Here is a 17171-nt window from a genome sequence, read left to right as displayed (position 1 = left end):
GCTCCAGTTTCATCCATCTCATCAGAACTGATTCAAATGAATTCTTTTTAACGGCTGAGTAATACTCCATTGTGTATATGTACCACAGCTTTCTTATCCATTCATCTGCTGATGGACATCTAGGTTGTTTCCATGTCCTGGCTATTATAAACAGTGCTGCGATGCACATTGGGGTACATGTGTCTCACCACTCTGTTTCTCAGTTGCTTCAAATGTAAGTGAAAATGATACAACCTTCTTAATCAAGTTTGTGTGTGTGTGTGTGTGTAAAATTTAAATGGATTAATAAGCATCAAATGCTTAGATAGTTTTTGTCATCTAGTAAGTGTTTATTATTAACAGCTGTCACCCGCGTCTTCTGTGTTACTTTTAATTGTTCAGTATTTGGGTAGTGGTGTTATTTATTGATCTCTAAATTTCCAACATTTTAAGAGCAACGTAATAAGAAAAAAAATGGAAAAAAGTTATAACTGCCCTTTAAGGACAGATTTGCAAAAGCAGTTATGAAATCCTATCTAGAAAAGAAAAAAAGAAAAGAAATACAAATGAATTCCTGTGTGCACTGTTTTTTACATATTATGTAATTAAGTGCAGTAAAAACCAGGCTCTAGTCTACAGTAGGAACAAGGGTGCAGTATGGCAGCTTGTCTCAACACTGAGCTGGATCAATGGCTTATTTTTTCAACTCCTTGGAATAAATTACATCCAACTTCTGCCCCAAATACTACTAACTCATTTCTTTAGGATGCAGGAATCACTTTCTGCCACCATCATGAAACAACTGTTCTTCCAAGTACTGAGCTGAAATTTGCCCCCCTACAGTACCCACTCCCTGGTCTTGAAGTAAGGTAAAGAAAATTATCACTGTTGAAGAAATCACTTGACAATAAAAATTTACAAATTTATCAGCAGGAGTTTCTGGAATAATCTAGTCCATCGCATAAGAAAAAAAAAAAAAAAACTGTGCAAAGAAAAGTAACTACCCAATATTCTTCAAGTTTTACAATTTATATTTTTATTGTTTATACCCAGTGATGACTTTAATGAAATAAATGAACACGAGAAAAGTTATGAAAAAGAGAAATTTCATATATACATAAATGAAAAAATTAAGCAATCATAAAGGAACAATAATCATGTCTTCTGTGGTTAAAGACTATTTTATTTCTTCCTTTCATTTTTTTTTCCCCTTTTACCATTCTGCACTAGTTCATACTTTTGGTACTAGTTTCAATAAGTGTTGTGAGAGAGGATATACTTGCCTTGTGCCTGATCTTACGGGATATCATCTATTCTCTAGCCATTAAAATGATGCTAGCTGTAGAGTTTTGCTGTATATGGACTCTATCAAGTTAAAGAAGTCTCCCCTCTTTTCAGTCTGCTTAGAGCTCTTATTATGAGTCTGTGTTAGATTTTGTCAAATATTTTTGTCATTGATGGATAAGATTAAATAGTTTTGACATTTTTCATGCATTTATGTTGACTTTCCTTGACTGAATCCATGCCTATCTTTAATGACATTTGATCATGGCAGTTAATTGTTTTAATACATTGTTGGATTCAATTTGCAAGAATTTTGTTGAAGATTCTGTATCTATGTTCATGAGATAGTGGTCTGTAATTTTCTTTTTGAAGTGTTTTTCTCTAAGTTGGTATTATGATAACTCTGAGCTCACACAACAAGTTTAAGAAATTGTTGAAGATTTACACTATCATCTATTCTTTACAAGTTTCATAGAATTCATCACTGAAACTGTATCCCAAGTACTTTCTCTATTTGTAAGGCTTTTAATTATATGTTTAATTTATTTAACAGTTATAGAGCTATCCATATTATCTATTTCTCCTTGTGTATGTTTGGGTGGTTTGTATCTTTCAAAGAATTGGATCACTTCCTTCAAACTGTCAAGTTTACATTACAAGGTTTAACTCTTTTAATTCCACTTTAAATAGTAATATACTGCTTATATGTACACCGGGTACTTTGTAATAAAGTGTTGCTCTCCTCTCCACTTTACAGTGTTTTTCTCAAAGATTCATCTTCCATATACTGACACTATAATCACCCAAACCACTGTTACTATCACTACTCTAACAGCTAGCTTTTTAGAACAATGAAGAATAAAATATAATATTTTATTTTGCTTCATTCCTTTACTGACATTTTTCTTATATACATATATACCAGTATTTCTGGTATATGTGTTTGAAAATCACCTTATAATATTTATTGCAGGACAGGTCTACTAACAATATTTTTGTTCAAGAAAGTATTTACCCTTTGTTTTGAAAATAACTTTATTGTATATATGTCTATTAGTGCTTTTATTCTGTTTTTTCCTTTCAAAACATTAAATATTTCATTTGATTCTCAATATCTGATGAGAAATCCACTGTAATTCTTACCCTTCTTCTTCTACAGGTAGACTAACTTTTTCTTCTGGTTCCTTTCAAAATGATCTAGTTGTCTTTGGCTTTGCATGTCCCTGGCTTTGGCCTTTTGAATATATCACATGTATTAGTAACCTTTTACTTCTGTAACAGCTACCATAAAAAGTGGCTTAAAACAACAGATTTATTATAATTCTCCATGTCAGAATTCTGAAATGGGCCTTAGTTTGCTAAAATCAAGTTATTGTCAGGACTCTGCTCTTTCTGGATGATCTAGGGGAAGATCTTTTTGATGGCCATTATGTTCAATTATTTCTAAAAGTGGCCTGCATTCCTTTGTTTATTGTGCCTTTTCCCATCCTTAAAAATAGAAATCTAAAACTTTTAAATAGCTTTCTGATTTTGACTCTCTGCTAATGTCCTCACATTTCTTTCTCTGACTTTTTAAAGGACACTTGTGATTACATAGAGTCCACCCAATTATGCCTGTAATGCAAGAGACGGAGGAGATGCAAGTTCAGTCCCTGGGTCAGGAAGAGCCCCTGGAGGAGGAAATGGCAACCCATTCCAGCATTCATGTTCGGAAAATCCCAAGGACTGAGGATTCTGGCAGGCTACAGTCTATGGGGTTGCAAAAAGTCAGATATGTCTGGGTGACTAAGCACACACCTCATTTTATCCAGGATTATTTCCCCATCTCAGTTTCCTGAGCTTGTGCCTGAGAAGTCTCTTTTGCCTGATGAGGTGAGATGAGGTGATAAGTGCAGGCTTCCAAGTCTAGCAGATAGAAATCTTTGATGATGGAGCATTAATCTGTCTACCTGACACAAATAGCAAATAACAAACATTGCGGAGAATGTGGAGAAATTGGAATATTTGTGCATTGCTTGGAGGAATGTAAAATGATGCAGAAATGGGAAAAAGAGTGACAGTTGCTCAAAAACTTAAACATGAAATTATCATATAATTTAGCATAGGTATATACCCAATAAAACTGTAAACAAGTACCAAAAAACAAACAAACAAACAAACAAACCACTTGTACACGGATGTTCATAGAAGCACTATTCATAATGACCTATAGATAGAAACTAACCAAATGTCCATCAGCAAATGAAAGAATGAATAAATTGTGATATGTGCATTTACTAAAATATTATTTGGTGGTAAAAATGAATGAAATACTAATACATGCTATGGTACTGCAATGTGAACCTCAAAATATTCCTAAATGCAAAAAAACAGACACATGTCAATATTAGACAAATCTACTAACATGAAATATTCAGAATAGATAAATCCACAGTGACAGAAAGAAAACTGGTAGCTGTCATGGGTACTGATTAACTGCTTACTGGGTAAATATATCATTGTGAGGTGATGAAAATATTTTGGAACTCAATAGAAGTGGTAGTTGTAAGATATTGTGAATGTCCTAAATGCAGCTAAATTCCTCACATAAAATGCTAATTTGCATTATATGAATTTCACCTCCATTAAAAAATAATGCTATGTTAGTCTTAAAAGGTAAGGGAAATTAAGTACAAGTGGAGTACCAAACTGGTGGTTAATTTTATGTGTCAACCTGCCTGGGTCATGATGCCCAGATATTTGGCTAAAGATATTTCTGAATGTTTCCATGATGGTGTTCTTGGATGAGGCATATATTAATGTTTAAGCTGGTAGCCTTTCAGTAACAGAAAATGTCCTCCATATTTTGAGTTTGCCTCATCCAATCAGTTGAAGATCTGAATAGAACAAAAGGCTGACCTCCTTGAAAACAAGAGAGAATTCTTTGGCATATGATCTTTAGACTTCATGTGCAACATTGCTTCTTCCTGATTCCACAGCCTCTGGACTCTTATCTGCAGCTTTTCCCTGAGCCTCCATCCTGCCTGTCTCTATCAGAGTTTGGACTCACCAAACCTCCACAATTGCATGAACCAGTTCTTAAAACAAATATTTTTCTTTATATATACACATCCTCTTGATCCTGTTTCTCTGAAGAACCTTAACCGTAATATAGCAACTTATCCAAAATCATGCAGAAATTTAGAATTTATAGATAAGAAGTCAAGCACTCTCATTTCAAAGGATACAACCTCACCAACAATATCTATCTATTTTCTGGAGTCAGATTGCCTGAATTCAAATTCCAGCATCACAATTTACAACGTGTATGGCTTTACTCATTTTGATTCCCTGGTGGCTCAGAGGGTGAAGATTCTACCTGCAATGTGGGAGACCAGGGTTTGACCCCTAGTTCAGGAAGATCCTCTGGAGAAGGAAATGATAACCCACTCCAGTATACTTGCCTGGAAAAATCCCATGGATGGAGGAGCCTGGTGGGCTATGGTCCATGGGGTCACAAAGAGTTGGAAACAATTGAGCAACTCAATTGTTTTACTCATTTAAATTCTTTAAGCCACAATTCCATCAAATATAAAATGGTGTACATAGGGTAGCTATAACATAGAGTTGTTGTGTCCATTACATGAGAAACCATTTAAATTTCTCAACAGAGCAATGGGTGCTTGTAGGTGTTTTACCAAGATCAGATATTGCTACTACTTCAATGAAACTAATGTAATTTTCAATTATGATAGGTTATTCTTTTATTTACCTAAAACAATAAAACAGCCAGTTATTTCATGAACCAACTGGAGTTATTCAGGAACAGTAAAGAATTACACTTCAGGACATGCAATCTATGGCCAACCCCAGGCAAGACAGAAAGACAGACGAGAAGCGGGAGCTGGGAGGAGATACTATAAAGGAAGAGTACATTGCAGAAAACTGGGAATTCAAAGAGTAGTGCCTTTGCTTGGCTGTGTTGTGACAGACTCTCATTGGCTGGGCTGTTTCTGGACAAAGAGAAATTCTTTCCTCCTGCTAGGTAATAAAGTAGTAACTTTCTTTTGGGAGATACACAGGTACTACTTTCATAGGTCTGTTAGTAATACTAACATGGCTTGTAGGGTGTTAGAGTTTCCCCTCTGTCCTCTTGACTTTACTTTATTTTTTTATTTATTTATTTTTCATGTCTTTTATTTTATTTCATTTTTTTTTTAGATTTTTTTTTCCATTGGAAATTTTTTTTTATTTTTTTTAATAGTTTTTTATTTTTTAATTTTAAAATCTTTAATTTTTACGTTTTGATTTTTTTAGATTTTTTTTTAATTTTAAAAATGAGGTCTCTATTATTTCTTATACGTTGTTGACTATTTTTTGCCTCATTTAATAATTCAATTCAACTAATTAGGAAAAACAGACTTTGACTCAGTTACACTGGTGTCTAAATTGCTGGATATGCAACGTACATATTGTTTGCTCTTGGAGAAATTAGTTATCTTTTCTGAATTCCAGAATCTTCCCCTGTCAAAGATGATATTGGTACCTATCACAAATTACTCAACACAGGATTATGCAATCCTGTATGGTATACAGTAGCCATTAGCAATAGTAGTAAATTTAGTAAATTTGTAGCTATTATAAGAATGGTTCTTCCCTCCTGATTAGGCATGCACAATGGAGGTGAGATTTCATGAGAGATTAGATTTTTGTGGATAATGGGTTACCTATTAGAATATTTTAGTTTTTTTTTGTTTTAAAGTTATATAACATTTCTATGAGGAAATCATCTAAAACTATGAATTTATATAAAAACCTTTTCTGCTTAAAGTACAGATCACGAACCCACAACTTAATAAAGTTTTTGCACTATAATTTTCGTTCTAAAATTTTCTGAAAACAGAATGTATTTTTCTAGAATCGTCTCATACACATGTAAAGACATACACACACACAAACTCACACACACACACACAAAAACTTTAGCGAAGATAATTTTTTCTCTTTACAAATAATATCAAAGAACTGACTCTTTTAGAACTTCTCAAAAGCTGGAACTTACCGACCTATACCTGTAAAAAGTCAATAGATTAAACGTCAGTGAATTTAAAATATTCATGACTTAAAAGATTATTGCTTTACCTCACTCAAAAAATGGATGCATTGCTCATGTGTAAGCGTGGGCTTCCCAACTGGCTCAGTGGTAAAGAATCCACCTTCCAATGTGGTAGATGCAGAAGATTTGAGTTTAATCCCTGGGCTGAGAAGAAGCCCTGGAGGAAGAAATGGCAACCCACTCCAGTATTCTTGCCTGGAAAATTCCAAGGACAGAGGAGCCTGACAGGCTGCAGTCCATGGGGACGCAAACAATCCAAAGTGACTGAGCGACTGAGCATGCACGCACAAGCCAGGGCTTCAGGTACATTTTTTTTTTCTTTCAAGGACTGAGTATCAGTCTAAAGCAACGTCTATATCTAAGTTATCAGGTAATCTCTAAAAGATTAAGAACAAACATACTAGACCAAGTTTCTGACTCAAACATTATTTTGAGTAATAATAAAATACCTACAGATACAAATTATGATTTTCTATTTATCTAGCAATATTTAATCACTTCAATTAAATTATGTAAATTATTTAAACTTGCTGAGCCAGGAAAATCTTGTCTAAATAATTTGAATAGTTTTACTTTAAATATTCCAGCTGCAATACAGGAGACCTCCTGCAATGCAGAAGACCCTAATTTGATTCCTGGAACAGGAAGATATACTGGAGAAGAAAATGGCAACCCCCTTCAGTGTTCTTAACTGGGTAATCCTATGGACAGAGGAGCCTGGCAGACTCCAGGCCATGGGGTCACAAGAATTGGACACGATGTAACAATGAAACTATCACTTCAAAGCATGGCTATAGATGCGACACTTTATACAAAGAAATGGTAACTTTTATATACCTATGGTGGTGATTAAGTCTCTAAGTCGTGTTCCACTCATGGTAACCCCATGGACTGTAGCCTGCCAGGCTCCTCTGTCCATGGGATTATCCAGATAAGAATACTGGAATGGGAGTTCCCATTTCCTTCTCCAGGGCATCTTATCCACCCAGGGTTTGAACCTGGGTCTCCTGCATTGCAGGCAGATTCTTTACCAACTGAGCTACCAAGGAAGCCTGACTTATACACACACACACACACACATAAACATATGTGTGTGCATGTATATATTTATTCTACAAATAAGATGTTTAGATCAATTATATAATATGTAAATATAGATGGATGTGCATATATATTAATAAGTGAGATGAGATAATACATTGTTTGACTCCAACAAAATCTTTCTTGTGTTATTTGGCAAAATATATTTATAAGAGAGAACACTAGATTTGTTTTGCTGTTGTTGCTTTTTTCTAAGACTCAATGTTTTAACAAAACAATATACTTTTAATAACATTTCCTATAAACATATATATATATAGTAGTAGTATTGGAAATAAATATTCAGTGGGCTAGAGTCAGCATTTTTTTTACTTTAAAGTTTCTTTTCAATGAGGGATAATATTTCTAAAAACTCTATGAATATTTTTCCTTGTTATATTTTAGTCAGCATTTTCACATTTGTATCAGATAGATTAGCAAGGAAAAATGGCAATACAACCTGAAGGCTGAAAGTTTAAGTGCAAATAAGACTAGAAATAGAGAAGTCATAGTTGTCATAGCAACAAAATCTTGCTATATTCATATTATCCCTTTCCTCACAAGAAGAATTTTCAAAGCTCTCTGTAGAGTTGTTCCAACTAGTATGGGGATGCTGTGTGCATTTAATATAGAACTTTAAGGTAATGTTGATAGAGTCCATATTCAGCAAAAGCAACACTTTATTTGAAATTTAATTCAGAAAATATATACATTTAGGGAGACTTCTAGTAATACAATCTTCATGGAATAAGGTATAGTTAAGACTACACATTTGCTTCTTTCAAGGATACATAATGAGAAAAGCATTTCATGAAATTCTAGAATCATCCAAAGGTTTTTACTAAATCTGTTTTTATTTCCCAGTGGACTTTCACTGATTTTAATAATAAAACAGAAGGTATTATATATTATCTTTTACCAATGAATATTGTATATTTTATCTTGCATGTTTAACTCTGTGTATAGTCACATGTATTGTAATCTTATGATGTTACTATGTTCACTTCAAGATGTATCAGGAAATTAATGATGTCATGTACAAAACAATTCTATACTCTGATCTCTGTCTACTTATTCTTTTGCTAGAAAATAAATAATAAAAACATCAAGCATCTTTACATAACAGAACATAATTATAAAACCCAAAAGACTGTGTTTACTTTTATTTTAAAAACATCTGTTCCTCAACTTTTTTACCTACTAATTTAACTGATTAAAATATTAATATAATTAATTCTGAAGTTAGTGCAATAAAAAATTGCTGAGAAAAACAAGTAATTTGGACATAGCTAAAAAGGAGAAATATAAAATATTTAGATTAGAAATATAACTGAAAATAAGCTTAAGATATCTAGGGAAAAATTCAGAAAGCAATTTATGATACCTTAAACATGGGGATTTTAAAATATAGCATTATATAGTTAAAAATTAATTACTGAGAAAATAATCTATTCTGGAACCTCGTATGATACAGATATATTTCATTATATGATTTTAATTCATGCTATTAACCAAATAATGCAGAATCCACAGATTCATTTACCCTTTTAGCATTATACAAATGTTGAGTTTTATACAACAGTATAATAGATATTATTCTTTTCCATGTTAATTTTCTCCTTCAACATTCAGCTTCAAGTTATTATAAAGCTTTTGCTTGGTTCTGGATAAAATGAGATGCTTTGGGGAGTCAGATAAGTGGACACTGATTGTGATAATCTGGGAAGAAAAGTAGAGTTTTTAAAAGTTGTAAACAAGGACATAAAACACTGAACACAGGACAACTCGGTGAGAATTTAGAAGGGAAAACCCTGAGTACTTCAGAGTAAGAAAGAGCTAGAGAGCAGCAATGTCCTAGTCCAAGGTCTATCAGCTGATCCCATAGCTATGGTCCTCATGATTCTTTAGAAGCGAAATCATTACATTATATAACATCAATGGTGATAGTCTTTTTCATCTAATATTTGTTTTACTCCAGTTTGATTTATTGTTGTATCCTGTGGTTTACAGACACCTGCCTTAGGAAATGTTAGGGAAAAACTATTTTTTGAAGGGCAGTTACATTGACAATGTCTGGTTCAACCATGAGCAAAATGGCTATTTGTCAGACTTGACTTGGCTGCTTTGATACTGTTACATGAAAATAACTCAACTGATGGAGACAGAGAGCAGAATTTCCCTCTGGCACTCTTCCTCACTGTTGATAAAGTTGATACATGACATGCAAGAGAAATTTTTCTATTAATTTTGCCATTTAAAATGGATAACCAACAAGGAATTACTGTATAGTACAGGGAACTCAGCTCAGTGTTAAGTGGCAACCTGAGTGGGAAGGGAGTTTGGGGTGGAATGGATACATGTATATGTATAGCTGAATTGCTCTAGTGGGCACCAAAAATTATCACAATATTGTTATCGGCTATACTGTAGAAAATTCTGAAAGGAATGGGAACACCAGACCACCTGACCTGCCTCTTGAGAAACCTATATGCAGGTCAGGAAGCAACAGTTAGAACTGGACATGGAACAACAAGGAAATAGGAACTCCTTTTCCAAATAGGAAAAGAAGTTCCTCAAGGCTCTATATTGTCACCCTGCTTATTTAACTTATATGCAGAGTACATCATGAGAAATGCTGGGCTGGAAGAAGCACAAGCTGGAATCAAGATTGCTGTGAAAAATATCAATAACCTCAGATATGCAGATGACACCACCCTTATGGCAGAAAGTGAAGAGGAACTAAAAAGCCTCTTGATGAAAGTGAAAGAGGAGAGTGAAAAAGTTGGCTTAAAGCTCAACATTAAGAAAACAAAGATCATGGAATCTGGTCTCATCACTTCATGGGAAATAGATGGGGAAACAGTGGAAACAGTGTCAGACTTTATTTCTGGAGGCTCTAAAATCACTGCAGATGGTGACTGCAGCCATGAAATTAAAAGATGCTTACTCCTTAGAAGTAAAGTTATGACCAACCTAGATAGCATATTAAAAAGCAGAGACGTTACTTTGCCAACAAAGGTTCGTCTAGTCAAGGCTATGATTTTTCCTGTGGTCATGTATGGATGTGAGAGTTGGACTGTGAAGAAGGCTGAACGCCGAAGAATTGATACTTTTGAACTGTGGCATTGGAGAAGACTCTTGAGAGTCCCTTGGACTGCAAGGAGATCCAACCCGCCATTCTGAAGGAGATCAGCCCTGAGATTTTTTTGGAAGAAATGATGCTCAAGCTGAAACTCCAGGACTTTGGCCACCTCGTGTGAAGAGTTGACTCATTGGAAAAGACTCTGTTGCTGGGAGGGATTGGGGGCAGGAGGACAAGGGGATGACAGAGGATGAGATGGCTGGATGGCATCACCGACTCGATGGACGTGAGTTTGAGTGAACTCCGGGAGTTGGTGATGGACAGGGAGGCCTGGTGTGCTGCAATTCATGGGGTCACAGAGTTGGACACTACTGAGTCACTGATCTGAACTGAACTGAACACAATTCTTTAAAGCAATTATCTTTCAATCAAAAAAACATATTTTTTAATAATATAGAAAATAATGCATTATTTTACCATGAATGTGCTGCTGCTGCTAAGTCACTTCGGTTGTGTCCACTCTGTGTGATCCCTTAGACAGCAGCCCACCAGGCTCCGCCATCCCTGGGATTCTCCAGGCAAGAACACAGGAGTGGGTTGCCATTTCCTTCTCCAAGGCATGAAAGTGAAAGTGAAGTCGCACGGTCGTGTCCAACCCTCAGCAACCCCATGGCCTGCAGCCTTCCTGGCTCCTCCATCCATGGGATTTTCCAGGCAAAAGTAATGGAGTGGGGTGCCATTGCCTTCTCTGATAAATGTGCCAACATGTTAAAAAATACAAATGGTATATAGCCATGGATGTCCACAAATTCAGGGACATAACATATTAATAAACATTAATTTGAGGACATTATATGAAAGTAGTAAGTTATGAATTCACAATATATCCTATGTCAGAGCATTAAGTTTTTGGTTTTACTACAGTAGTAGCTTCACTCTTTCCTAGTTGTATTGAATTTTCTCAAATGTATGAGGAAAAAAAAAATGCTTTCATATTATTATACTAAACTGCCATAAGTAAATGTTGTGGATTTTGGTAAATCTCCACTATTCATTCACCAGTTCCACTGTAGTTTTGCTTTTTTACAGAAAGGAAAACAATATATTGGTATTCGTTACACCATATATTTGTTTGAATATACTAGGAGTCGAACATACACATAAACACACACATATATGTTAAGGAAAAAAACAAGATTTAAACAAGAGATCAAACATCAGTAAAGAAAAAATATAATACAATTATATTGGTTTGGTTTAAAATTTTTAAGTGTATTTTATTTTATAATCATTTTTATTAAAAATTGGAGATTTCATGTACAAAAAAGAAATACATTCTTTAAGACTTAGTTTTTTATACTAAAATGAAGTATATTTACTGTTTGAATTTCAGAAATTTATTTTCTCTTACATTAAGGAAACAAATTTAAGACCGATAATACCATTTAAAATCTGCATTAAAGCCATTTCCCATGTTTTTTTTTTCCGGACAGCTGTTTTATTTTGAAATATAATTTATCACTCTATATAGATATTTTAGAAGAAAACAACACTTTTCTTAGTATTTTTGAATATGAAAAAATAAAAAATAGAATGAAATAAGTATAAAACTCTTGTATGCCAGTCAGTGAAGTGAAATATAATGTAAACCAGCTGAAACCAGGTGGCTTTGTGGTAAAGAATCTGCCTGCCAATGCAGGAGATGGGGGTTTGATCCTTGGGTTAGGAAGATCCTCTGGAGAAAGAAATGATAACCCAATCCAGTATCTTTGCCTGAGAAATTCCATAGACAGAGGAGCCTGGCAGGCTATAATCCATGGGGTTGCAAGAAAGTCGGACCCAACTTAGTGACTAAACTACAACAATAATGTAAACTGCTAGAATAGCCATGTGAGGAATTCTTTGGACCCTCACTCCAGCAAAACAATAACTGGTGAAAAATATTAAAACATAATAAATTCTCTGAAAATTTGCCAACAGCATGTATGAAATGGGACTTCCCTGGTGGCTCAGATGGTAAAGCGTCTGTCTACAATGCGGGAGACCTGGGTTCAATCCCTGGGTTGGGAAGATCCCCTGGAGAAGGAAATGGCAATCCACTCCAGTACTATTGCCTGGAAAATCCCATGGACAGAGGAGCCAGGTAGGCTACAGTCCATGGGGTCGCAAAGAGTTGGACATGACTGAGCAACTTCACTTTCACATATATGAAATGAAAAATATTATTTAAGAAAATCTATTACATATGTCAGAAAACTCAAGTTTATGGCATTTGAATGGGCTTCCCTGGTGGCTCACATGGTAAATAATCTGCTTGTAATACAGGAGACCTGGATTCAAACCCTGGCTTGGGAAGATCCCCTGGAAAAGGGAATGGCTGCTTTTGAAAGGTGCTACTGGAGAAGACTCTTGAGAGTCCCTTGGACTGCAAGCAGATCAAACCAGTCAATCCAAAAGGAAATCAACCCTAAATAGTTGTTGAAAGGACTGATGCTGAAGCTGAAGCTCCACACCTTTGGTCAACTGATGAGAAGTGCCAACTCATTGGAGAAAACCCTGATGCTGGGAATGATTGAGGGAGGAGGAGAAGGGAGTGACAGAGAACATGGTCAGGTGGCATCATTGACCCAATGGACGTTAATTTGAGTAACCTCTGGGAAATTTTGAAGGACACGGAAGCCTGGGGTGCCGCAGTCCATGGGTTACAAACAGTCAGACATGACAGAGCAACTGAACAACAACAAATGGCATTTGAGTCAAGACCTGCTCCTTCCCTCCCTGGCTGCCCAGTTTAGCATAAAGGAAGCTCCTTTTGGGTTTGTGAAGCCAAAAGCATGAGCTTCCTCTTTCCCCTCACTTTCAGGGCAGAGCTACAGGGCCTCAGTTGGGCGTTGGGGGAGAGAGAGACAGCAAGATGCCACCATTCTGACCATTCCAAGCAGAGGTTCTTTTCCAGACAAAAGCAGCTGAAAGTTCTGGAATCTCTTCTTTTATCCAGCCCCAATTTGTAGGGTGAAAGTCTGCCCTGAAGGCAACAGGCTGAGAGCACTGGGGTCTTTAATGTCCTCTTTCCAATTCACTGTAGAATGAAATGTATACTCTGGGAGAAGCAAGAAAAGATCACCAGATCCCCTTGCCCTACCCAGCTTCTTGCTCATAAAGTAGGGGTGTCATTTGCAGAAGAGCATGCCATTACCTGTATACATTTTCTGTAGCAGAGATTTGATAAGAGAGGAAGCAATCAAACAAGTCATTGTGTAATCATAAAAGCAGTATACAGGCTTATTTTCTCTTTCTTGTCTTAGCTGATGAAAAAGCAATTACATAAAAAAATGTATATATAAATGCACTGTTGGGACTATAATATATAGACACACACTATATTTGACAGTAAGAACACAAAGTAGGCAGATGACAGCAAAGCTGTATTGGAATAAGGAAATAAAACCCAGATGGTAACTTAAATTCTCAGGAACTAATGAAGAGAACGAGAATTGGTAAATAGGAAGGTTAGCACAATAAATCCTTTAAGTAAATCATTGCTCTCTTCTTTTCAGACTTTAAAGAACATATACAAGTATAGAAAGAAACATTTATAATAATATATTGCTACTTTAAGCTATATAGATACGTCTGAAACACTAATAACATAATAATTGGGAAGTTGGACTAAAGATACAAAGCAGTACAGTTTCTAGTCTCACTGAAATAAGTCTGAAGTGAATTCTGATCAGTTAAGGTATTTGGACATAACTGAGCAACTTACCTTCCACTTTTAAAATATATATGGTAAAGTGAAAAAAAAAAAAAAAAGAAAAGTGAAATTGTTATTCACATTTGATTCTTTGTGACCCCATATTCTGCAGCCTGCCAGGCTCCTCTGTCCATGGGATTTTCCAGGCAAGGATACTGCAGTGGGTAGCCATTCCATTCTCCAGGAATTCTTCCTGTCCCATTGATCAAACCTGGGTCTCCTGCATTGCAGGCAGATTCTTTACCATCTGAGCCACCAGGGAAGCCCCATATATGATAAGATCTACAGTAAGCATTAAGTAAATGACTCAAAAATATAGTAGCAACAAATTCTTTGGACAAATTGAATGAAATATCAGAAATCTTGGCTTAAACAGAAAAGAAACCATTAAGAAGAAACACTCTCAGACATAAATCACAGCAGGATCCTCTATGATCCACCTCCCACAATTCTGGAAATAAAAGCAAAAATAAACAAATGGGATCTAATTAAAATTAAAAGCTTCTGCACAGCAAAGGAAAATATAAGCAAGGTGAAAAGACAGCCTTCAGAATGGGAGAAAATAATAGCAAATGAAGCAACTGACAAACAACTAATCTCAAAAATATACAAGCAACTTATGAAAAGAAAAATAAACGATCCAATCAAAAAATGGGCCAAAGAACTAAATAGACATTTCTCCAAAGAAGACATACGGATGGCTAACAAACACATGAAAAGATGCTCAACATCACTCATTATCAGAGAAATGCAAATCAAAACCACAATGAGGTACCACTTCACACCAGTCAGAATGGCTGCGATCCAAAAATCTGCAAGCAATAAATGCTGGAGAGGGTGTGGAGAAAAGGGAACCCTCCTACACTGTTGGTGGGAATGCAAACTAGTACAGCCACTATGGAGAACAGTGTGGAGATTCCTTAAAAAATTGCAAATAGAACTCCCTTATGACCCAGCAATCCCACTGCTGGGCATACACACCGAGGAAACCAGAATTGAAAGAGACACATGTACCCCAATGTTCATCGCAGCACTGTTTATAATAGCCAGGACATGGAAACAACCTAGATGTCCATCAGCAGATGAATGGATAAGAAAGCTGTGGTACATATACACAATGGAGTATTACTCAGCCGTTAAAAAGAATTCATTTGAATCAGTTCTGATGAGATGGATGAAACTGGAGCTGATTATACAGAGTGAAGTAAGCCAGAAAGAAAAACACCAATACAGTATACTAACACATATATATGGAATCTAGAAAGATGGCAATGACGACCCTGTATGCAAGACAGGAAAAAAGACACAGCTGTGTATAACGGACTTTTGGACTCAGAGGGAGAGGGAGAGGGTGGGATGATTTGGGAGAATGGCATTCTATCATGTATACTATCATGTAAGAATTGAATCGCCAGTCTATGTCTGACGCAGGATACAGCATGCTTGGGGCTGGTGCATGGGGATGACCCACAGAGATGTTATGGGGAGGGAGGTGGGAGGGGGGTCCATGTTTGGGAACACATGTAAGAATTAAAGATTTTAAAATTAAAAAAATAAAAAACTATAATAAAAAAAAAAGAAGAAGAAGAAGAAACAGCTGAACAAAAGGACCTGAGAGCACGCCAGGCCTCCCTGTCCATCACCAACTCCCGGAGTTTATCCAAATTCATGTCTATTGAGTCAATATATTATTAACTGATACCAATTAACAAATATATGGATATAGATATATACCTAGGGAGAATTCAAAACTCCATAACACCATATAAAAGAATTATGTAGTAGGTAAACAAGGAAATAAAGATTTGGGAAACACTAAGAGTTAGCTGCAGCCACAGAACTCTAGTGACTTAGGAGCAGCTCGATGCTGGGGAACCCGCCCAGGGCCACTGGAGCAAGTGGACACCGAGATCTCAGCTAACGATTGCGAGAGCCAGTTCCTGGCCACTGGAGTTCATATCCCTTTCTGGTTTTGATGGGTAAGAGCAAAGAAAGGAAGAAAAGGTCAGGAGCAGCAGCCGTGAGAAGGTACCCCATGTCCAAAGTCAGAAAAACCCAGGTAAGACGATAGGCACTGGAGTGGCTGTGAGGAGATACGCCATGTCCAAGGGTAAACGGGAGCCCCAGCAAGATGATAGGAGGGGCAAATTCACATTTAGAATCAAACCCCATTCCTGCCAGAGACTCTCAGAGGGCTGAAACAAACCTTGTATGCACCAGGCCCCAGGGGCCCCACAGAGACTGAGACAGAACTGGGTTTGAGCGTCTTCTGCGGAGGTACGGGTTGGCAGTGCTCTGCTGCAGGGACAGGGGTCCCGGGTGTGCGTGTGGCATAAGCCCTCTTGGAGGAGGTCGCCATTAACCCCACTATAAGCTGCCAGAACTTATATAGGACTGGGAGATAGACTCTTGCAGCACACAAACAGAACCTTGTGCACAAGGACCCAGGAGAAAGGAACAGTGACTTCACAGGAGACTTTCCTGTGAGTGTTCAGGAGTCTCAGGTGAAAGCATAGGTCAGTGGTGGCCTGCTGCAGGATTGGGGGCACCAAGTGTGGCAGTACATGCCTGGGATCTTTTGAGGGAAGTCACCATTATCTTCATTACCTCCACCAAAGTTTGGCCCCAGGTAAATAGCAGGGAGGGAACACAGCTCTATCCATCATCAGAAGATTGGATTAAAGATTTACTGAGCACAGACCTGCCCATCAGAAGAAGACCCAGTATCCCCTCCACCCCCAGTCAGTCTCTCCCATCAGGAAGCTTTCATAAGGCTTTTATCATTCTCCATCAAAGGGCAGAAAGACTGAAAAACACCATCACAGAAAACTAACCAATCTAATCACATAGACCATAGCCTTGTCTAACTCAGTGAAACTATGAGCCATGCCCTGTAG

The 17171-nt window shown here is 36.7% G+C and overlaps 1 protein-coding gene across 1 annotated transcript in view; it reads right to left on the bottom strand.

Annotated features, from left to right (window-relative positions):
• LOC128066026 (S-formylglutathione hydrolase-like) overlaps window positions 1-16633 on the bottom strand; it is a 71638-nt gene extending 55005 nt beyond the window's left edge. Inside the window, 3 exon segments of the mRNA XM_052659105.1 lie at window positions 6305-6314; window positions 13717-13825; window positions 16481-16633. Of these exon segments, the coding sequence (XP_052515065.1) occupies window positions 6305-6314; window positions 13717-13825; window positions 16481-16633 (272 nt within the window).
• Window positions 16634-17171: the final 538 nt, after the last annotated feature.

This window comes from Budorcas taxicolor, chromosome 20 (genome assembly GCF_023091745.1).
Source record: "Budorcas taxicolor isolate Tak-1 chromosome 20, Takin1.1, whole genome shotgun sequence".
NCBI lineage: Eukaryota > Metazoa > Chordata > Mammalia > Artiodactyla > Bovidae > Budorcas > Budorcas taxicolor.
This window is presented reverse-complemented; position numbering and strand designations above follow the sequence as displayed.